This window comes from Dendropsophus ebraccatus, chromosome 3 (assembly GCF_027789765.1).
Source record: "Dendropsophus ebraccatus isolate aDenEbr1 chromosome 3, aDenEbr1.pat, whole genome shotgun sequence".
NCBI classification, from domain to species: Eukaryota; Metazoa; Chordata; class Amphibia; order Anura; family Hylidae; genus Dendropsophus; species Dendropsophus ebraccatus.
This window is the reverse complement of record NC_091456.1, coordinates 10,582,439-10,606,559: the sequence shown is the minus strand read 5'-3', so window position 1 is coordinate 10,606,559 and position 24,121 is coordinate 10,582,439. Positions and strand designations below refer to the sequence as shown.

Sequence of the window (24,121 nt, the reverse complement as noted above, 5' to 3'; positions counted from 1 at the left end):
GGCAGATTCCGTTGCTCATTCCTGTCCGCGGCAGTGTGCATATCCGCCAGCTCTGTAGACACCATTCTATAGCCAGTGCACAGAATGGTGTCTATGGCACAGGTGGAGACGCGTGCAGCTGTGAACGGGTACAAGCAATGGAATCTACCGGAATGTATCCGCACAGATTCTGTAGTCTGAGTCCACCCTCATATAGCAATATATTGCTACCCCTAGAAACAAGAAGGTAGAGACGCTAAAGACGGGAAAAAAAGATCTATAGTATTATCTATGCCAGCTGATCAAAATGTGGCATAAACACCACAAGGCTGTTTATAATGGACATAAAAAAAACCCTGAAAACAATTCACATTTCCTAGATGTATGGATTCAGGGACTGTGAAATTCCCTCTTTTTTTGACACCAGTATCCTTTAAGATTGAACCCAAATGTGGGGGAATGTGACTGACATGTCATTGAGTGCAACATATAATCAATCTGCCGCCTAAAGTCAATTAATGTCGTCCTTCTGTAGATCAGTTTGCTGTACATTGTTCCTGTATGTCCTCCCTCTCTAGCTGCGTACTGCACTACTTGGCTTGTCTACAGCCTGACAGGTGGGACAATGTTTTTTGTCAGCTGCTGGGGTGAACATGAGACTTGGAGCACCTGCTGTGGACTTCTATACAAAAAAGGACTTTGCTTTGCATCCCCCTCCCAGCGCCTCTCTAACCAGCCACAGATACCAGAGCTGGATTTGCATTTAAAAAGAGAGCAGTGCTGAATACTTACAGTAAAGCAGCTGGCTGTACCACTACAATAGGACTACATTCAATGCCGTATTCACAGTCAGGACAATAATAATGCACCTTCCTATGTGAATGTATCAGGAAATCTGAATAACTGGTCAAATACATAGATTCGATTCACAGTAACATTAGACTCCCTCTCTGGAAATGCTTAGTCTTCATGCTGTGGCTTCCACATCTACAGCAGAGGAACCCTGCCCACATGCTGTCAGAACAGCGATATTACTGGCACAATTATGCAGCCACTGGCCATCAGAGGTGGATGAGTATACAGCCAGAATATGGAAACCTTATTTGTAAAGGGGGAATTTTTTTTTTTTTTTTTTTTAAATAGTGAAATGGTAAAAAAAAAAGTGAGCGTGCCAATATTATATGATTATTATGTATTTATTAGCCCCCTAATTCTAGAGCAATAGGGGGTGACAGAGGAATAATACAAGATAAAAAACACATTACATGAGGTAAATGGCAGACTGGTACATGGGGGAAGAGGACCCTGCCCGCGAGGGCTTACAATCTATAAGGTACGGGGAGAGAAACAGGAGGGAAAGTGCAGCCAGTCACAGTGTGATGCACAATTACAGGTTGTAGCCTAGTTTGAAGAGATGGGTTTTCAGGTTACTTTTGAAGGTCTTGCTGGTGGATAAGAGCCGGATGTGTCGGGGTAGTGAAAGCCAGATGTGTCGGGGTAGCGAGTTCCAGAGTATGGGGGAGGCTCGGGCAAAGTCTTGGAGGCGGTTGTGTGAGGTACGAACAATGTACGGAGGGGACAGGTTGTGGACGGCCTTGTACGTCATGGTCAACAGTTTGAAGGGACTGGCAGAGGCAAAGTGAGGGGAAAGGGGGATTAGTTGGGCAGCAGAGTTAAGACTGGATGGGGCAACAGTGTTTGAAGGAAGGCCAGAGAGGTGGATGTTACAATAAATTATTATATATATATATATATATATATATATATATATATATATATATATATATAATAATTTGGTCACCCAGATTGTATGTAATGAATTTTTCAGAATGATCAAACCGTGAACACATTGAACAGGACTATGCAGAAAGTCAGCACAGACTGGTAATTCAAGCTTCAAGCAGACATTCATTCCAGTGCCAAGACGACATGGAACAAACAGACGCTTGGCACAAATACATAGGAAAGTCAATCATATACAAGAGTGTGACACACACACACACACACACACACACACACCATATTAGTCGTTTTATAAGACACTTTTTAGCAAGAAAATATCCTTTTAGGGTGCCAACACACATGACCGATGCGCAGCAGATCAGCAGAAGTTATTTACATCAAAGCTGCTACATATCCGCTGCAGAAAATTCACAGCGATACGGTGTGTGTGAAGCTATCCTTAAAAAGTGCCCAACAGTGTCACACCTCCCTGACTGCTCCCCTAATGGTCGACCGCAGAATGAGCGGTGCGGCTACTGATAGCTACACAGTCCTCTCCCTTCTCCTACCAGACACCAATCAGCAGGATCAGCTCCAGGCAGGAGAGGAATCTAGAGGTGATGTGCATCACATCCATATTCCTGCATGTAAAAGCCCCTGGGAGCTTACCCAGAACTGAGCTGACAGACCTTCAGTGATGTTACAGTCATGTCATTAGTCACATGGCTGTGAGGAGTGTGCACTATAGATACTGTAGGCCGGGACAATCTGTATTTAAAATTTGTGTCTGTATGTATGCAGCAGAGCTGTTTGTCTATGGTGATATAGCGGAGGTGTGTCTGTATATTCATACAGCACTGTGTGTGCACATGTGGGTATGTTTATGTACCATGTAGAAGAGCTGGGTGTGTATTGTGCATGCTACAGAACTGCATGGATGTGTATGATGTAGCAGAGCCTGTAATTTTAATAAACCTTGACCCCATCACTGCCTTAGACCACCTGTATACTTTGAATCAAATATTGATTTTTCTCTAAATGTAAAGAATCCTTCCACATGGCTCTTCGGTGTGAACAACATCATGCCATCAAAATGCAATTCATGAAATCTTGAGTAATACAGCCTTGGCTTGGGTCTTATCCCTTGAACTAAGCTCCCTATCACACGGGGAGATTATATGTCCAATCATGCTGATTCAGGACAATATTTTGGCTGATCATTGGCCTTCATCAGGTTTAAAAATCATTCCCCAGCACCTGTGCATCGCTCCGTCTAATAGGAGGTGCACGGTCTGCGGCTGATGCAAGTGTAGCAACAATAATAAAGCTATACCTTACCTCTCCACACTACCTGGTGTCCCTCCGGCTTCTCCTGGCTCAATGCAACCACTGCTGAAGCTGTCTTTGCAGTGACAGGCTGCTCAGCCAATAGCTGGCTGCTGCTCATAGTGGTCTCCATAATGCTACGTTTACACGGATCGATAATTTGCCTAATCGATCGTTTAACGATTTTAAAGCAACGATTTGGTTTTTATAACGATCAGCGAATAGTTAGAAAAATCGTTGTTGCGATCGTTTTTAAGATTGCTTAAGCCCATCTCACACATAGGGTAAATCGGTGAAAGACTGTTTAGACGAAGCGATCTGCAAATGACCATCAACGATTTGAGAACATGTTGAAAGATCACAATGAACGATTTCTCGCTCGTTGCGTTTACACGAGCAGATTATCGCTCAAAAGCGATCTTTATTGCGAAAATTCAAACAATAATCCATGTAAACGCAGCATTACACAGAGCGATAATCATCTGAATCGCCCTGATTCGGCTCATTATCGCTCAGTGTAATAGGGCTCTTCGGAAACTAATAGATATAATTTATACTCACAGATTTTTATTTCTACAATGTAGACCTACCAAACAGCCCATTTTCCTTTTTACACTTAAAAAAATAAATAAAAATAAATAAACAACCCTTGTAATCATGGAGTTAAACTACGTTTGATCTGTTTAGGATCCACTTCCAGTTTTAGCTTGAAACACATGCAAAACCCACAGCAGATTTGCACTATGTAAACAAGGCCTAAATATAATCCAGACACATCCGTCTTTCCTTATCCTAGCTCACACATTCATGTGTACAGATGTGGATATTTTTTTTAAATCTCTATTACTACTACACATCATGTCCATAGTGACTTCATACATCTATATATTTATTTTGCTTCCTAGTTTAACTGTAGAAACACATACTAGAATAATAAATGACAAATTGCCATGGAATACAATGCAGACAAACATCCGCCCACGTTCTCTCTGTATCTGAATACACATTGTAGTCTTTTGCTTCAATCACTCGTGCAGGTTTGCTACGTACGTGAATAGTTCTACAATTAGGTTTACGTTCATCAGATATACGTCTTTGCCGTCAATGAATAAACTCATTGTGGCTGCGGTCAGTAGTTTTATCTACTGTAGACAACAAATACATCACAGGTCTCACTGATCCTTTACTTCAATGACTTCTGCAGCCCAGACTCTTATTGCCTACAATGTATCCAACCTTGACAGCTTTCTGACATATACCAGCAACGTACTGCTACAGTGTGATGGTAATCCAGTCTAAACCATCAGAGCTCTCGGCTACATAAGAGGATTCATTAGAACAAGTACAAATACAGTCTGCAATCGCTTATAGCAAACAATCAGGACAGGTATTTTTTGTTATTTTTTTTTACCATATTGTACAACAGGGGTAGGAACCTTGGCTCTCCAGCTGTTTCAAAACTACAACTCCCATCATGCCTGGACAACCAAAGCTTTAGCTGTCCAGGCATGATGGGAGTTGTAGTTTTGCAACAGCTGAAGGGCCAAGGTCCCTACCCCTCTTGTACAGTATAAGCCATTCTTGCTCTAGCCCTTTCCAAAAACAACCTAAAAACCCATCTGTACAGTCTACGACAACTCCCCTGCCACTGTACTGGCATACGAGCAGCTGTCACCCTCATCTAGCATCCACCCTCCATAGTAAACACATACACGCAAGGTCATCTCCCATTCTCTGCCTTTGTTTGTTTAGTTCTTGTTTATTGTACTAGCTTGTCGTCTTATGTTACGTCCTTAAACCATGTGCCCTGGAATAAGGAGCCATAAGAATTCAGTAATCCAAGCAATAGCTATTTTACAGTTAAAAACACTATTTCTTATTGTATAATCCAGGATTAAAGAGAATGTGTCACCTGAATATTTTTTTTACCAAATAGTCAGATACTAAAACTTGTTCTTTTATTCTAATCTGTTCCTATTTTGTGACTTATAATTTTTATTATTTTACTATTTATACATTGTTATGGGGGCAGCAATATTGCCTGGGCTGTTTTAACAGCATTTAGTGACATGCTTTACTCATGGACATAGACGGCAATAGACAGACTCTCTCCCCTTGAGATGAATGTGAAACAATACTGAGCATGCTCTGTGACCTGTGAAGAGGTCATTCCACAGGGAGCTGCTATTGTCTACTTTATCTACCGGTGTCACATGACGCTGCAATGCTGTACAGATCACTTTACAGCAGCCACCACTGATCACCACAGAAAGTCTTAATTTTAGCCCCAGTGGCAAGTATGATAACTGCAAGATCTCAGGATTATTTTAGAATATAGAAAAAAATTTGAAAAAAAAAAGTAACCAAAAATTCTTTATAAACATGGTTAACAAAACTATTTAAATAATAAGTCATTTTCTGATGACACATTCCCTTAAAAATTGCCATATCATCCTGCTGCGTGCACAAATGATAAGTCATGAAGTCACTCCTTCATAATAGCTCATTGCTACAGAATAACACTCCAGCTATGGAATAATAGGGAAGTATAAGTGACGCTTTCCAGTTCTGCCACTCTTCTATGTTCATGTGAGGTCAGCAATGTGAATCTTTAGACCAAATCACCTGCAATGACCCTTGATCCTGCTGAATCACTCCCTATGGGCAGAGCCATTCTTTAGTTTTCCCTTCCAACCCCAGCAATGCTCCACACACACAGGCTACAATATGACTCATTGCTTTGGTTTCATCACATCTTATGCTCAGATCCAGACCAAAAACAAAAACCAACAGCAGCCGTCTTAAAGGAAAAGGTTACCATTACCCAATGGCACCCACTCTGTGATATTATACTGGTGGTCAGGATTAATTACTCCATGCCACAAAAACAGAGTACCTTACTATGGCTGGCAACCACAGGCTCCTGTCCTGGAAGGGATTAATGGTTGGGGTAGATTCCCAATGAAGTCCTAGAAAATCCTTAATGATCTCATTACGAGGGTTTCCTCCACATAACCTAAGCTCAAGAAGACACCAATGGACTGGGAGTGATAACAGCAATAGAGGCGATATTACATCTCAGTAAGACACATGGAGGGTATGTACACAAAGAAGAATATAAAAGGTTATAGATAGGGGGGGGGGGGGTTTAAAAACCAAACGCAAGGCCTTCTACTCAGTTTGGCCAGAAAGGAGAATGAGTGGTTCACTTGTGGGGCCTAGTGTTTATTAAGACAACAAACTAAGGAGACTATTGATGCTGTAGTGAAGGACAGACAGAGCCCTGTAAGGGTTAACATCCACTACTGAGTTGTCATCTGCCTGATAGCTTCTACTGTATACAAGGGAAGGGAACCTTGGCTCTCCAGCTGTTGCAAAACTACAACTCCTATCATGCCTGGACAGCCTTCGGCTGTCCAGGCATGATAGGAGTTGTAGTTTTGCAACAGCTGGAGAGCCAAGGGTCCCTTCCCCTAGTCTATAAGGACAACACATGGACTCTGGAGTGTACTGGTGGCTGCTACTATATATATATATATATATATATATATATATATATATATATATATATATATATATATATATCCTATCCCTACAATGGATTCTGCATGCAAACAACACTCCAGTCCTCAAGCATTCGGGAGCCATACTTGTACATCAGACCATGGGGTGTGCTCGGATCTCCCATTTCACTAACTAATGGGCATATAGACATTACTTAAAATCAAGAGCGATCAGGTGCTAAAGGGTTTGCTTTATTATGTTTCACAATAATAAATAATTTTTTATAATTATATAAATATATCATTATATATTTATAATTATACAATATTATATATTTTATAATTTTCACAATGGATCAAATCCGTAGTGTAAGATCTAACCTGAGCAGTAAGCAGCTTACCAAGTAAGACCGACCTTCCAGAGCCTTCCACACCCTTCGCCATGCTATACCCTGCAGCTTAACACCATGTGCTGCTTCTTTATGGACATTAAAGAGTTGACCTGCATGTAGAGAGCCATAGGGGCCATTGACCTGTCACCAGCCATTCAGCATATGATCTTTCCAGCAAGCACATTGTGAATAGCCGGGCCTAGCCCTGACTCAGCAGTCCTATTACAAGCACCATGAAGCTGGGGAGGGGGACAGAACGTAAAAGTATCAATACACAAGGCAGCTCACAACATAGAACACTGCAAACCCTCTAAGGGATGGAAGCCATGGCACTGGGACTACCATCTATCCTGGGTGAGACTAAATCTAAAGCCTCTATCCGTCAGTGATATCAGGCTGGAGAAGATATAGACTGAAGAAGACAATCCCTATGTGTGGGGGCCGCCTCAAGGACAAAAACAAGTACTTACCTGAAAAACCAAGCCTGGTGCAGTGTAATACTCTCCTTAGGGATTACACCGGCTGGATTGCTCCTGTTTTTTTACAAAGATTTCCCAACTTTTTCCAAAAAGAAAGAAAAAATACATAAATAAAAGTTGCAAACTGTAAGGAATAACATCCTAAAAGTCAAAAAGTGCTGGATTTGTTTTTTTTTTATTGTCACCTAGATACATAGAAGAGATAAAAAGGCTGTAATAATCTGTAATACTTAGGTTTCCTTACCAGTTTGCACTTAGAGGTGGATATAAAGCTATGGTTGACAAGTGAGCTATTAAAAAAAGGTCAAAAAATTTTAAAAAAAAGGAATCAAAGCTAATTTATTGTGGCTGAGCTTGCTGCTATATCTCCCAGTGTGAAAAAAAAACGCAAGAAAACGCAACTGCTTTAACTCAATTCAGACTTTAGGGTGTGCCATGACCTGGCTGAGACCAAGATGGCTTCCATGTCTCAGGGAGATAATCCAGACCTGCTGTGCTGCTATTTATATACATAGTCTCTTCCTTCTTCAGACAGGAGTCCTGTACAGTGAGGGGGAACATAGAGAGAGGGCACACACACAGCTGAGTCCGCGCAGAGCCTTGTACACACACACAGGCGGCCGCCTCACTCCCTGGCAGCAGCCGCATCATGGCCGCCACCGCTCTGTCGGCCTCTCCCCGCTTGTCTGAGGGAGGATGGAGCGCGGGGCGCTGTAATCACTCACAGGCGGCCGCGAGCCGCGCGCTGATTGGCTGCCGCCTCAGGAGAGTCTCTCCGCCAGCCCATGACGTCATCTTGGCCCGGACCCAAGCAAGGGTGAGGGGGTGGAGAGGGGGGGGGGACACCCTAGCTCCCTCCCCCCTCCTCTGTATAAAGTGAGCTGGCCCGCCTCACCGTTTATAACGTACGGATGATAATAACGCGCCGTGCTGTCACCACACGACAACAACACAGGGGGCGCTCATTCTCCTATCCCGTTACTGGGCCTGTATAAGTAGTGTGTGACTGTAACATGTAGGTCATTCCCTATGGCTCCTAGACAGGACATAGTGGCGTCCCCTCACCCTCCCCCAGGAGCCCCGACCAGGTCCATCTTGTCTGGCGACTGAGCCGCCATGTAAAGCTAGCGCGCAGATTCGCCATACGGTTCTCTTTTTAGGCTGAGGGAATCCCGGAGACGCCGTCATTTTGAGCTGATATGATGGAGAGATGTCCAGTTCACTGTAATATATAATAAATAAGGGTAATAGTTACAGATGACGCTAAAGAACCTACAGATATAATAAATGTAAGGAATTAAAACAAATAATAATAATAAAAATTATCCAGGTTGTGTCTTACGTTTCGTGTCTGTAGTACACCGGGAATTACCGGAGCCCGAGTATGTGTGTGTGTGTGAAATGGACGAATCTGTGGCGAAAGTGCGGGCGGGAATCGTCAGGCGTCTCCCAGCACTACTGGCTGGCTGGGGACAGAGAAGGGAGGCGGAGGCTCGGGAGGCCGCGGTGCATTGTGGGTTGCCCCAGAGCGAGCTGAAGCTGCTCACACACACAATATGTGTTGGCTCGCCAAAAAGGAGCAGGCAGGGTGCCCACCACAGCATGCCATGTAACCCAGGAAGGGGCCTGTGAAGCGGCGTGGCCTTCCCTGCGGGTCCGGGAGACGACCCTGTACGCAGGAGAGCGGGGCTTCGGGGGGGAGGGGGTGTGGGGAAAGGCGGGCAGGCATGTCTTTCAAGGAGGCCAAGCCCGGGGAGAGGAGCAGGAATCCCGAGGACCATGTCAGAAAGCAGAGTACAAGTGAGCCCGGCGGAGGGATATGAGAGAGAGAGAGAGAGAGCGCCAGGTGTGCGCCAGATCTGCGCCAACTCCCCCCCCACCACTCATCTCTTCTTGTTTATGGCTTCACAGGCTGGATGAACGGCATGGAGGCGGGCAACCAAGCGGGCAACCAAGCCGGCCCCTCCGGGGAGAAGAAGAGTCATCACTGGAAGAGTTACAAGCTGATCATCGACCCCGCTCTGCGGAAGGGACAGCACAAGCTCTACCGCTACGACGGCCTCTACTTCAGCATGCCTGTATGTGCTGCTGACAGCCTGACTGCCCAGAGCTGCCACTGCCTGACTGCCCAGAGCTGCCACTGCCTGACTGCCCAGAGCTGCCACTGCCTGACTGCCCAGAGCTGCCACTGCCTGACTGCCCAGAGCTGCCACTGCCTGACTGCCCAGAGCTGCCACTGCCTGACTGCCCAGAGCTGCCACTGCCTGACTGCCCAGAGCTGCCACTGCCTGACTGCCCAGAGCTGCCACTGCCTGACTGCCCAGAGCTGCCACTGCCTGACTGCCCAGAGCTGCCACTGCCTGACTGCCCAGAGCTGCCACTGCCTGACTACTGCTGCCCATATCTGCCACTGGCAGTCTGCCTACTGCTGCCCATAGCTGCCAGCCTGCCTGACCATAGCTGCCACTGCCAGTCTGCCTGACTACTGCTGCCCATAGCTGACACTGCCTGACTACTGCTGCCCATAGCTGACACTGCCTGCCTGACTACTGCTGCCCATAGCTGCCACTGCCTGCCTGCCTACTGCTGCCCCTGCCTGCCTGCCTGCCTACTGCTGCCCATAGCTGCCACGGCCTACTGCTGCCCATAGCTGTCACTAACTTGTAGCCAGTGCATGTGATGCCCCTGTGGTATCCTAGCCATGTGCCCTGCCTACTGCCCATAGCTGTCACTGCAACCTACCTGCCTTCCTGCTGCTGCCCATAGCTGTCACTGACCTGTAGTCAGTGCATGTGATGTAGTATCCTAGCCATGTGTGCTGCTGCTGCTTCCCATAGCTGTCACTGCCAGCCTCCTGCTGCTGCCACTGTCTGCCTACTGCTGCCCATAGCTGTCACTGCCAGCCTCCTGCTGCTGCCACTGTCTGCCTACTGCTGCCCATAGCTGTCGCTAACTTGTAGCCAGTGCATGTGATGTAGTATCCTAGCCATGTGTGCTGCTGCTGCCACCATCATCCTCCTCTTCATCATCATGTTGTCTTCTGTGTTTGCAGAACCCGGGTGTCCCCCCAGTGGATTGTGTTAGAGACCCCCGGATAGGAAGGATATGGACCAAAAACAAGGAGGTCGATCTACCAGTGCCCAAGCTGAAGGTATATATATCTATGTGTGAGGGGAGGTGTAGTATACAGCTATATATATAATATATCTATGTGTGAGGGGAGGTGTAGTATACAGCTATATATATAATATATATATATATGAATGGGGAGGTGTATAGTACAGGTGTGTGTGTGTATATATATATATGACAGGGGAGGTATACAGTACATCCCCCCCCTATTACTCACCTCCCCCCTCCTCCCGCCCCCCAGATCGATGAGTACTACGTCGGCCCGGTGCCCCCCAAGCAGGTGACTTTTGCAAAACTCAACGACAACATTCGCGAGAACTTCCTGAGCGACATGTGTAAGAAGTACGGGGAGGTGGAGGAGGTGGAGATCCTGTACAACCCCAAGAACAAGAAGCACCTGGGCATCGCCAAAGTCATCTTCGCCACCGTGAGGGGAGCCCGGGACGCGGTGAAGCATCTGCACAACACCACCGTGATGGGCAACCTGATCCACGTGGAGCTGGACACGAAAGGTGAGTGCGTGAGAGTGGGCAGGACGCGGCTCCACACTGACAGCTGGGTCCCCTGCGCCGCGGTCACGTGGGCCGGTGTTGTCTGTTGCTAGGAGACTGCCGCCGGGCCGGCTCCTCACTGCTCTCTGCTCTCTGCTGCTGCTTCTTCTCCTCTTCTCTCCACTCTCTTCTACAACTTTGCAGCTCCAGCACTGGGGAGCAGGGATCCCACACCTCACTCCTTGTCCTGGGTGTTTGCATACAGACATTTACAAAGTAGAGAGAGCATAGAAGATGCAAATACAGGCTGGATATTGTTACTGTATCTAGTCTGCTCGAATGATCAGCATAAAGCAATGACACTGACTGCTCTTATAGTGTAGAGGAGTCCTGCACACTGCACCCTATCTAGAATTCAGCTAGAAATGTGGTTTATAGTTACAGGTTGTGGTTGATGCTTGGTCTTGCATGCTTTTAGATTGACCTTTTATGTTATTATTAGATGTTTCTTTAACCTCTTAGTGACTGGAATATTTTGGACCTTAATGACCAAGCCATTTTCATACTTTTTTATGCCGTTGCTTTATTTTTGCCCACATAGTCATGTGAGGTCTTGTTTATTTGCGGGACAACTTTTACTTTTTATTGCCGCCATGTTCAGGTTCATGAATCAAATTGATTGACTTTTATGGACCCTTTTTTTTTGAGGGATAATAGAAAAAATGTCATTTATTTTTTATTTTTTTAACATTTAAACTTAACGCTAGAAATAACGTAATAAATGTGTTCTCTGGGTCACTACGAATACAGCGATACCAAATTAGCACAGTTTTTATTATAACTATTACCACTTCGGCAGAGGAGAAACTTTTATATTTTCATGAACAAAAATGACAAAAACTGTCGCCGCATTGTAAGATCCATAGCTTTCATGTTTTTCGTGCGCCATAGCTGTTTGCGGGATTGTATTTTGTGGGACGGTGTATAGTTTTTTTAATACCAATTTTCACACTTATTTATGATCTGTTATGTTTTTCTGAGGCAGACAACAGCAATTCTGGCGCTGTTTTTTTTTTTTTTATGTATGTATATTTTTTACATGCGGTATGAATGATAGTAGCATTTTTATTTTATAGCTTGCGTCGTTACGGACGTGCCAATACCAAACGTATAGTTTTATGTAACAATTTATTTTGAATGGAGAATAAACTGCAATTTTATCATGAAATGGGGGGGTGTTTGACAGCGGCATTTAATGGGTTAAACTACCCGAAAGAAAGGGAGAATTCTCTCCTTCAGGTTCTTGCAGTAAGGGTACTATAACACAAAGCGATTTTGCGGCGATAAACAAACTCAAGCTATGGCGAACAACCTGAAATCGTTCACCCAATTACACGGAACGGCGATCGTTACTTATGATCGTTATTGTGTTTGTCCTGTCATCGCTACTGCGAACGACGTCTTATTACATGCAAACGATTTGCAAACGATCAACGATAAAGAGAGGTCCAAATTCTATAAACGACCAACGATTTCTTGCTAAATCGTTGTCTGCTATTACACTAAACGATTATCGTTCAAATCCAAATGATTTAAAAAATTTTTGACCGATAATCATTCTGTGTAATACGGCCTTAAGAGTCCAGTGGTCACACTGAAAGCCAATCTCCCGTGATGCGGACACAGGAGTGTGGCATTTACTTATTCCAATATGTCAGTAAAAAGGCGTATGCATCAGAATAAGGCCCACTTCTTAGGTCAGTAAAAAAAGGTGCATTAGTGATCACTAAAGGGTTAATGACACTGAAAAACAAAACAAATAAAATGACACCTCGTGACCTTGCTTTTATTGTCCACATAGTCTGTATTGTTTGTAACTAGCAAACACACGGAGCAGCGGATGTGTGTGTATGTTGTATGAGTGTGTTATAGACTTGTACACATTCACGTGCTGCCTGTATAGGAGTTCTATGTAACTTCTGTAATCTAAAAGTTTGAGGGTTACATACACAATTCTGGAATATTCTACTAATGTTGTAAAACATGGGGGGAAGTTTATTGTTTGGTTTGTTAGGTATGCTGTGTATAAGTATAGGTGCGCTGAATTAAATGGAAAAAAAAGCGTAAGTTAGTAGAGGGGTAGGGAACCTTGGTTCTTCAGCTGTTGCAAAACTACAACTCCCATCATGCCTGGACAGCCAAAACTAAAGCTTTACTTATCCAGGCATGATGGGAACTGTACATCATCTGGAGAGCCAAGGTTCCCTACCCCTATGTTAGTTGCTAAATTTTGTGCAGGTTTTGCTAGTGAGGACTCAGTAAATTTTTTTTGTACAAAAAAAAAAAATTGCTTAATTTTTCAATTTGCTGCAATTCTAAATAGCAGAGTTCTAGTACTATGCAAAATAAAAGGACATGACAAAATGTACACGATCCTCGGGTTTGATTGCACAGCGCAAATGATAAATTCCCTACGTACAGTTGTATTTGTCGGTTAGTGCTAAGGGCTGCTTGTTGTGCAGTTATGTGACCTCCTATATTGTCATTGTTATAGTGGTGTTATGTCATACATCGTACGCTGTCAGTGGTAGTATGCAGTCCACACACACTGTTGCCAACTGTTGCATGTCAGGGTAGTGATTCCTACGGAGGAATGGTCAAAATAACAACACTAGCTAGAATTGCGTATCTGTATTTGTTTTTGCTGATGTTATGCAGGTAACTTCCACAATGTCCGCAATATACGGATCTCATAGACTTCTATTGGTGTGTGCATGCTGCTACTATGGTCTGCACTAAGGCTACATTCACACGTTCAGAAGTTTTTAGGATCCTATATGATGTCTGCAATTGACCTCAGTGTGTAAAAAAACCTGTCTGTAATTCATCCGTAATCTGTATTTTATTTTTTAATAAAAAGGGGGAAGGTGATAGCTAAAAAAGTGGGAATGGTTACAGATGTATGTTCTGTAAAAATTACAAACGCTCCCATAGACGTCTATGGGAGCGTCTATAATTTTTATTTCTGTACTAGAGCTGCTCAGTAATATTTGCGGATCTGTAAATATACAGACCGTGTGAACAGCCCAATTGAAATCAATGTGCCCTTAAAATCCTACGGAACGTGTGAATGTAGCCTAAGGACGTGTGTTTTTTTTTTGTTTTTTTTTTTTGCTGCTGCATGGATCTTGGATCCGTAAAATTTGCAGATATGTGTGAATAGGCACATAGAAACCAATGGGACATAAATTTGTCCGCAGTTGTATATCTGCAATTACGGACAAGTTTTGCGGACGTGTAAATGAGAGACAGGACACTACAGCTTTGGTTTTTGTTTTTTTTTAAATAAATGAAATTAATTTTGGTAGGTTTATGCATAAATGGGCGTAAAAAGCAGAAAGGAAAGCTTGAGGTCTATTTATGCAGAGTAAATAGCATTGTTTAGTTTTTATTGTCCACATAGTCTATATTGTTTGTAACTAGCAAACACCTGTAGCAGCGGATGTGTATATTGTGTATGACTAGTTGTACACATTCCCATGCTGCAGGCTGCCTGTATAGGATTTATGAAGATGAGGAAAATATAATTAAAAAAAAAAAAAAAAAGGATCGCGTAAGGCGCTGCTCCACGTTAAAAAAAAAAAAAAGGATTATGTCTTTTTTATATGTTTTATCATTTATTTATCACTTTAAAGCTATGTTCACACCATGTTTATTTTGGATGGCTGTCACTGTGCCGCCAATACATGGAAAGTTTTATGCAAATTTTGGTCATAGCTTGCATGAAACTGGCGCATTCGGCACCAGAATGATTGGCTGTCTTGCAAAACATCAAGTGTGAACATAGCCTAAAGCGGGTATTGTTTCATTTAGGAAAGTTATCTACAGTTATTTGACTTCATATAATGGCGTTGTCATTCATCATACAGCGTCAGATGCAATGAGGCTGTTACCATGTACTGCATGTTAGTGTTTGTCACAATGTTATGCCCATAGAAATCAAGATAGATCGTAGTTTTCTATGGTACTGTAAGTGCATAGACACATGTTACATAAGGGTGACAGACATTTGGGTACTAGGGTGCAAAACTCCTCCTAAATAAGGCCTCCTAAAGAAAAGGTGCAGACAAAAAGTTTTAGCCTCTTTTCTAAGGGAAATTAAATGACCCTATTTTAAATGATCCTTATAGGTGTATTACTTACATCATTCTGTTCAGTCGTTCTTCTAATATGCAGGAGAATAGGATTCTTGCCGCACCCCTCTCCCCGCCCTCCAGCTGCTGATTGACAGGTGACTGCCTATACACAGCATGGATAGATAACTGCCAATCAGCAGCTGGTGGGTGGAGATTTTTGCTTCTCATGAATATCCAGGACTACTGGGCTCATGCACATAATGGAGAGAACTACTTATTATCCATGTTGTTCAGGAGGAGATCTCTGGATCAGCTGCACAGAAAAATGTAAGTGATACATCATTCTGCTCAGCTTCTCGGTCACTAATGTAGAGTCTCTTTAAAATCACTTTTAATGGCCATTTCCATTTCCAAAAGTTATCCCCTATCCAAAGGATAGGGGATAACAAGCTGACTGCTAGGACCTCAACTGATGATGGGAATAAAAGAAAATTGTACTCCTTAATGTATACATTTACCATGGGGCATCAACAAATAATATTCAGAAGCCTTGTGTTGAATGTGTACAGTGAGCGTACAATTTTTCTCCTTTCTTGGGATTAGCTCCTATTGTCTGGTGTCACATGATGCTGCAATGCTGTACAGATCACTTTACAGCAGCCTCCTCTTATCCCCACAGACACAACAGGAAGTCTCAGCTTAGTGTTAGCCCCAGTGGTGAGAATGAAAACTGCAAGATCTCAGGATTATTTTATAATATAGAGAGAATAATGGATAATTGGAAAGAAGAAATAGAACTTAAAGATAATGTTAAATCTCTGGAAGAGATATTTAGAGGGGACCCGTCACCGGTGACACAATATAATTTATCTCAGGGCCAGGAAAGGTTGGATAACTATCTGTTGGAGAAGGCACGGTCTCAAATGGGGTTCGTGGCCAGGAGAAATTATCTTGAGTCTGGAACCCTTAATAGAGGACTCATGGGGGTCATTAGGAATCAGAGAGACAGTGGGGAAGTTCATGCCCTACGACTGCCTGATAAGTCTGTTGTGAACTCCTCGGGGGATATCTTGAAGGCATTCGGGAGCTACTTCCAGGACATATATAGTTCCAGTGGTAAAGAGCAGGATGAGCACCTGGAGGAATTACTTGAGTCTGCTCTCCTGCCTAGTTTAACACAAGATCAAGGTGAAATATTAGGGGCCCCTATTTCACTGGAAGAGTTGGAGGGTGTCTTGGAGAGGGCTCCGAATAGATCCTCTCCAGGTCAGGATGGCATCCCATTTGAAGTCTATAAAAGGCATAGAAAGGTCCTCCTCCCGGCGCTCCTTCAGGTTTTGGGGGGTTCGATCTCCGGGGGGTCACTCCCCAGGTCCATGAGTGAGGCTGAAATTATATTGATTTTAAAGGAGGGGAAGGACCCCCTGGAGAGAGAATCCTACAGGCCGATATCTCTACTCAATGTAGATGTGAAGCTTTTTGCTGGAGTGTTGGCCGCGCGGCTTAACAAAGTAGTGGGGGGCCTGATTGGGGAAGACCAGACTGGCTTCATACCAGGGCGCCAGATTAAGTCTAACTTGAGGAGATTATTTGTAAACATGCAGTTAGCGGGCGGGGAGGGTCCCCACTCCATCTTGTCATTGGATGCGGTTAAAGCCTTTGATAGGGTGGAGTGGGGATACCTCTGGGTAGTGATGGAGAGGTTCTGTCTGGGGAGGGGGTTTATAGAGTTGGTTAAACTGTTATATAGGGATGCGAGGGCGACGGTCGCGGTTAATGGATTGCACTCTGCTGCTTTTGAGCTGGGTAGGGGGACTAGGCAAGGTTGCCCTCTCTCCCCCTCACTCTTTGCCCTTAGTATAGAGCCAGTAGCCAACTTAATTAGACTAGATCAGAGTATAGTTGGCTTTGGGGCGAGGGGTGAGGGGGACAGGGTGTCCCTTTACGCAGATGATATGCTTTTGTTTCTACGGGACCCCGTAACGGCTGTCCCAAGGGTTATCGAGTTGATACAGCAGGTGGGGAAGTATTCGGGCCTTGGGATTAATTGGAAAAAATCGGTTTTAATGCAACTGGCCTTGGAGGGCGATCTGTCCTTTCCACAGCTGCAGGTCTTGGGAAAGGGTGAATCCTTTAGATATCTGGGGATTCGGATCTGCCAGAACTTGGCGGCCTTCAGTGATCTTAATCTAGTTCCGCTGATTAGAGAGACAGAGGATAAGGTGAAGGTATGGCATAATTTGCCCCTCTCTAGGGCGGACCGGTTGGTGTTACTGAAGGCGGTCTTGCTGCCCAAATTTTTGTATATCTTTGGGGCTGCCCCGGTTTGGGTAGGCCAGAAGGTCTTTAAGAGGATAAGGAATATTTGGAATTTCCTGATTTGGGGGCGCAAACGTGTCCGTATTAAACTAGAACTATTGACAGCGCCTAAGAATAAGGGAGGGCTTGGCCTTCCGTCTATGGAGATGTATTTACTGGCTTCCCAGGCCTTCTGGCTTTTGAACTGGAAGGATAACCCCTTCTTTTCCCGATTAGGAGAGGGGGCAAGAGATGTCTCTTTAGATATCTTTCAGATCCTTGACGCCGGAATATTGGAAAAGGGAGTAAAAGCTGACTGGCCGATGGTGGTCGCCCTGGTTAGAACTTGGCGGGAAGTAAAAAAATGTCTGGGGCTGGAGGGTTTCTTGAACTTCTCTCCTCTTTGGGATCATCGGGAGTTGGTGGAGGTTAAGAAGCTAGAGGATCTTTATGGAGTATTTGGGCGCGACCTGAGGTTGATAACTGATTTAGTGGTTATGGGGAAGATTAAATCTTGGGAGCAGGTTAGGGAAGAGTATGGGTTTGCGGGCTCCCGCTGGTTTGATTATTTGCGTCTTTCCAGGGCACTAAAGATGGACCTCAGAAAGACGGAGTATAGGCTCGGAGCAAATATAACACTGAATAAGTTAAGAGGGCTGGGTAGTAGATCTAATGGGGTCTCAATATTGTACAAATGTTTTATGCTAGAAAAAGAATGGGTTTTTGGGAGCCAGAGCGCCTGGGAAAGGGATGCTGGGATGAAGGTGAACTGGCCAGTAGTGTATAGTAACATAAAAAAAGTTGCGCCCTCGGTGAATCATCAACTTATCCAGTTTAATATCGTCCATAGATTATATTATACTCCCTCCTTCCTTAGGAAAATTAAAAAAAGAACTAATAATCTCTGTCCTAGATGTAAAAAGGAGGTGGGAGATTTGGTGCATATGCTCTGGTCGTGTGAGCAGTTGGGTCAGCTTTGGTCCGGAGTTTCTCGGGAGATAACTAAGGTTGTGGGTCTGTCCATAGGGGAGGACCTTCGTCTGTTTGTTCTGGGGGATACATCGGGATTACCTGTGGGGACAAGTAGGAAGCAGAGGACATGTGTGTTGAAAATGCTGTTTTGTGCAAAATTACTGATCATGAGAAGGTGGATATCCCCTCAGTCACCCAGTCTAGTGGAATGGGATCAATGTGTGAAGCGTTATGAGTGTGTGAAGTGAGAGGATGAGGTTGGGGTTTTTTTTTTTTTTTTTTTTTTTTTTTTTTTTTTCCTCTCTTTCTTTCTCTGTGCATGTTCTCGGGTGGGAGGGGGTGGGGCTGGGGAGGGAAGGAAGGGATTATATAGGGAGTACATAAACAAATTTGTCCTTTTGAGGATGTGCAAGGAATGTAATCTGTGAGGTACCTTCAGGGCGCCCGGTGGACATAGTATTATAGCGGATGTTTGGTGCGTGAATGGGGCTGCGGGGTGGCTGCGCGCCGGCCGGGCTGGGGGGGGGGGGGGGGGGCGGGCGGCCGGGGGCGCACCGGTCCGCCGGCATGGTGTTTGGGGGCAGACCGGCCAGGGTGGTCGGCCGTGAGAGGGTCGAGTGAACTGGCTGGAATTTGTTCGGTTCATTGACCACTGTTAAGTTACTATTTAAAGCTTGAATGGAAAGTATATGAAATGAACCCGGTCGTTTGATGGGGACCGCAGTCCATAATAGATGGACTATGGAAGCCGTTGGATTGGACAGGGCAGTTGTCCATAGGACCCGGCGCGCAGGGCCCGTGGATAGCCGATTTGAACGGAGTTTGAGAGTTTCAGGCTTCGGGTTTTCCTCCTTCATCTCTTCCGTCTGTGGCCAGTGTAGGCCTTACCGGGGCTGGGCTGGCAGGATAGGGAGTTGAGGTTGGTTGTGATTACCTGAGCAGGTTGTTGTCTGCGGACGGCACTGTGCAGAGGTGGAGGGGGTCGGCTCTGGGCTTGTCTGCCCGTCTCCCCTGGCCTCGGCTCGGCGGGGGCGTGGCTACTCAGCAGCCTGGTGGGATGAGTGTGTTAAAATAAGGGTAGGATGGGTGTTGGGTTAGGTAGGATAGGAGTAGAGAATAAAGGGGCGCCCTGCAGGTTTTACCTCATGGAGGAAAGGGTTAAATTTGTATTTAATGAGGAGTGTTTTGTGACTGTACTCCCAGATTGGGACTGTTGTTCTTCAGTGTTTTTTATGTGACTGTGGGGCTGGGATGGGAGGGGGGGGCTTGGGTTTGTTTGTGTTTAATAATATTAAAATATTATAAATAAATAAAAAAAAAAAAAAAAAAAGAAAAAAAAAGATAATTGGAAAAAAGTCACCCAAAAGTCTCATAAAATATGTTTAACATGAAAAAAGTCATTTAACCAATAAGTCATTTTCTGATGATACATTCCCTTTAACCTCTTAGGGACATAGGCCGTACCCGTACGTCATATGTCCCCAAGAGGTGTTTAGAGGGTGGCCGCGCTGCGACCCCCGCTCTGAACTGACGCAGTTCCAACTGCTGTCTGCAGCACGGGACTGCGGCTATTAGCGGGAGCGGTTCGATCGCCTCTCCCGCTAATTAACACCGTTGGATGCAGCTGTCAAACATGACAGCTGCATCTAACAGTGTTAAATGCAGCCCATCCCTGGTGTCTAGTGGCGGACCCCCCCCCCCCTTCATCTTACCGGTCCGGGCCTCAGCGACATAATGACGCTGATCCCGGCTCGATATTCTATTGTATTGGCCTGCAGCAGGCCAAAGCAATAGAGCACTGATCTCATGGATCGGTGCTGTGTTATACAGCTACACTGATCTCTATGAGAGATCAGTGTAGCTGTATTAGAAGTCCCCCAGGGGGGAATAACCCTAACCCCAGGGGGACTTCAAATTACTGTAAAAGTGAAAGAAAAAAAGAGTTTCCATTAATAAAAAAAAACATCCCCTAATAAAAGTAAATTTCCCCCCTTTTCCCATTTTATTAATAACAAATAAATAAACATGTTTGCTATCGCGGCGTGCGTAATCATGCAAACTATTAATTTTAATATCACATTCCTGATCTTGCACGGTACACAGCGTAAGCGCAAAGACCCGCCAAAGTGCAAAAATTGTGCATTTTTGGTCACATCAAATCCAGAAACATTGTAATGAAAAGCGATCAAAAAGTCGCATATACTCAATCAAGGTACCGATAGAAAGAACACATCATGACGCCAGAAATGACACCTCAATCAACCCCATAGACCAAAGGATAAAAACGTTATAAGCCTGGGAATGGAGCGATTTTAGGGAACGTTTTTTTTGCTGTAGAAGGTTTTAATTTTTTAAAAGCCATCAAATAATATAATTGTTATGCAAGTTGCATATCGTTTTATTTGTCCTGACTTGAGGAACATGTATAACATGTGCGTTTTTCCATAGGACAAACAGCGTATTGGGTTTCGCAGCATATTTTATGCAAAAGTTAAGTCTGCCATTGCAAAGTACAATTAGTGCCGCAAAAAATAAGGGCTCATGTGGGTTTCTAGGTGAAAAAATGCAAGTGCTATGGCCTTTTAAACACAAGGAGGAAAAAGCGAAAACGCAAAAAGGAAAATTGGCTCCGTCCTTAAGAGGTTAAAGAGGACATGTCACCCCGGCTGCCGGGGCAAAGCCCGCCCAGCCCCCTGGTGAAGTCCCGCTCCTGGACCCGGTCCCGGCTCGGCGTGAGTATCCAGGGCTCCAGAGGGAGGTCGGGCGGGCTCTACCCCGTCAGCGTGGGTGACAGGTTCACTTTAAAGTTGGGAATATCCCTTTAATCATCCCATATGATATATAGTTTGGTATAGTTTTCCCTTGGTGCTCTATATGGAGCAATAGGCCTATTCCGACTGAAGCAAGTTGTTAATTGAGTGTGAGTTACTGTCATTTCCTCAGACTTGTTGTTAAGTGATGGGAACTAGGGGTGTCTGCTAGTGGTGGCCTAGGCTTCTTGTATTGGGCTGACTACAGACGTGGAGGTTCTCAGGACAGTCTTGTAGAAGGTGTTTGACTTAAGGAAAACACCTGCTGATATGTCCCTATTGCACACAGGGCGCTGATGATGTAGATATGTCTCTTACCTTCATCGTTAGCGCCGTTACCATTATATGAGGAATTAAATCTTTATGCTAATCAAGCATTTTGACACCAATGCACCAATCTGCCCGCTCCACCGATATTTATTAGGAGGGGCAGTCTGGCCGGGGCCATAGTCCCGCCCCAGTGCACCAAAACCTAATTAGCATAAAGGTTAAACTCCTAATAGCACAGAAACTGCACTGAGGATGAAGGTAAGAAACTTTCCTTCATCCTCAGGGCCCTGTGCACAGTAGGGACATATTAGCAGGTTACATTCTTCTAAACTGATAATAGTTCCGCTATAAAGGGGTTTTCCAGCGCTACAAAAACATGGCCACTTTTTTCCAGAGACAACCCCACTCTTGTCTCCAGTTTGGGTGCAGGTTTTGCTGCTCAGTTCCATTGAAATAAATAGAGCTTAATCGCAAACCGCACCTGACCTGGAGACAAGAGTCTTATTTTCTCTGAAAGAAAGTGGCCATGTTTTTGTAGCGCAGGATAACCCCTTTAAGTAAAGATACTTCAGTCAAAATAAAGTCCTTTTAATGAATGAAAAGTAGTCCGACAATGATGTCCCAGGGTGTAAGGATCCAGCTCGGTACATGTGCAGATAGGATCAGTAGTTGTGTCGTCTCGTTGTACATTGTGATTTGTTGGATCTTTACCTGCGTGTCATTGTGTGAGCAAAGTATTGGGCCAAATATAATATTTTTCATTGGGATTTATGAACACAGTGCTCCATTGTCCCCTGATGTGGTCATTTCCAGCAGAGGTTTAGGACATTTTCGATGGCCTGACATTTTCATGTATTATGAGGCATACCTGGTCTATCTAGATGCCAGTAGTGATGGAATCCGCAGCTCCAGCTTATGTACAGCAGCTTTGTCTGTTTCAGTTGGAGCAACTTGCAGACTCGTGCACAGGATATTTGGCACAGCGCTATAAAGCTAACAATGAGCTGGCATTAATGCCCTATTCACACAAGTGGCACAGCTTTAATTTTTATAGGATCCGTCATGCACAGGCCATGCTCTGGTGTGATTTCTCCCTCCCATACTGATTAGGATTAGAGTTGAGTAAACCCGATTAACGGTGGCCACTGAAGCCAGATAAGGGCCTTATTACACGGAGCAATAATCGGACGATTCCGCCAATCATCGCTCCGTGTAATAGAGACAGCGATCAGCTGATGACAACGCTCATCGGCTGATCGTGTCATTATTGGCCACCGATCACGCATCGCTACGCTCAATAGCGATGCGCGGCTGACGGCTAACGATTGAATAAAATGTTATACATCACCTATCCACGCTTCCGGTCTTCTCATTCCCTCTGCCTACTTCCCGACGCCGCAGCTGCAGCCTCAGAGCGGACAAACTGCTCAACCAATGACTGGCCGTAGCGGCAGATTTCCGTAATTGATAAATAGCTGAAATCCGTGTGAACATCCTATTGGACTACTATGGTAGAAATGGAGCATTACAGGTTATCAGTGGGCTGTCCTTGTAATACAAAGACCCAGGGATGATTATAAATTAGTCGAACAAGAAAAAGTTGGCCCGGCACTACTACTCCTGTGCACGCTATATCTCTTTACTAGCATTAGACACACTCTTGAATCACAGTCGGGTGGTGCTCTATTGAAATCAATACTCAAGTCCACTATATCGAAGTAAGGTAAAGAAATAGGCACTCACCCATATTTGTGTAGTCTTCTTTATTTTAAAAGCTTTTAATAAAAAAAACGCAGGGTGAGTGAGCATGGCAAACAGTTCTCAGCGACGCAGACTCAGTGCCAGGGATGATTATGCCGGTCAGCAGACACTTTTTTTATGAGAAATAATATTTTTAAAAAGTCATACTCACTTACCTGCTCCAACATTTTGTTTCGGGAACAGCAGCAAGTGGTGTCTGGTGTGTATGACTTTGGGCCCCTGGCATGTCCTCTCTGGTCCACACTGTAAATACAGGCCAAATTGTTACTAATAAACCAAACTATTCTAAAGTTCTAAATTAATCCCCATTGTACATTTCTAGCAGATGTCCTTGGACACTCATGATGATATATTACGTACATTATATATGTTGAGATGTCCATACAGCTGCTTTGTTTCTATGTGTTTCTGCTGGCAATAATATATTTTACTTCTATGCAGGAGAGACACGTATGCGGTTCTATGAACTGTTAGTAAATGGTCTCTACACGCCTCAGACTCTTCCGGTTGGATCTGACCTGGATGCGTCGCCAAACGTGAATGAAACGCCACAGGTAAAACGTGTTGATAGATCTTTCTTTATTAAGTAGAGTGCTGGGAAAATACTATTTTCCTCCCTTTCTTATATTCACTTATTGATTTTCTTTTTCCTGAGTCACAATTTTTAAAAAAAATAAAAAATTTTTTTTATTATAATAATAATAATAATAAAATTATTCCTAGAATTTGGGCAGCATCATGGTCTGTATTTTAAATGAAAAGCAGGTAAATGCAGTAAAAGGTGTGAATATTTCTATGCTAGTTTTTCTCCGTCCATTTCACTCCTGAATTTGGCCCAAAAAAATCTACT

General features: G+C 44.3%; 1 protein-coding gene and 1 long non-coding RNA gene across 5 annotated transcripts in view; one reads left to right on the top strand and one right to left on the bottom strand.

The window, feature by feature from the left end:
* Positions 1–1,156: 1,156 nt before the first annotated feature.
* On the bottom strand, positions 1,157–11,024 carry LOC138785212 (uncharacterized). Of its 2 annotated transcripts, none has more exons than XR_011362083.1 (4): positions 10,931–11,024; positions 7,646–8,623; positions 7,393–7,480; positions 1,157–1,604 (listed from the first exon to the last, which is right to left on the bottom strand). It is a non-coding gene; the product is annotated as an uncharacterized lncRNA (long non-coding RNA). The 2 variants fall into 2 exon arrangements; XR_011362082.1 differs by lacking the exon at positions 10,931–11,024 and adding an exon at positions 8,744–8,951.
* Positions 8,216–24,121, top strand: part of SETD1B (SET domain containing 1B, histone lysine methyltransferase) — a 48,591-nt gene continuing 32,685 nt past the window's right edge. For 2 of the 3 annotated variants that reach the window (XR_011362081.1, XM_069960887.1), the window contains exons 1-5: positions 9,129–9,201; positions 9,313–9,479; positions 10,454–10,552; positions 10,775–11,045; positions 23,713–23,825. Coding sequence is in view for 2 of the 3 variants with exons in the window: in XM_069960887.1 (XP_069816988.1) it covers positions 9,129–9,201; positions 9,313–9,479; positions 10,454–10,552; positions 10,775–11,045; positions 23,713–23,825 (723 nt within the window). In the remaining variant the exon portion in view is untranslated. Of the gene's footprint in view, positions 8,691–9,128; positions 9,202–9,312; positions 9,480–10,453; positions 10,553–10,774; positions 11,046–23,712; positions 23,826–24,121 lie in introns of those variants that run through there. The other variant, XM_069960888.1, reaches the window with a different exon arrangement.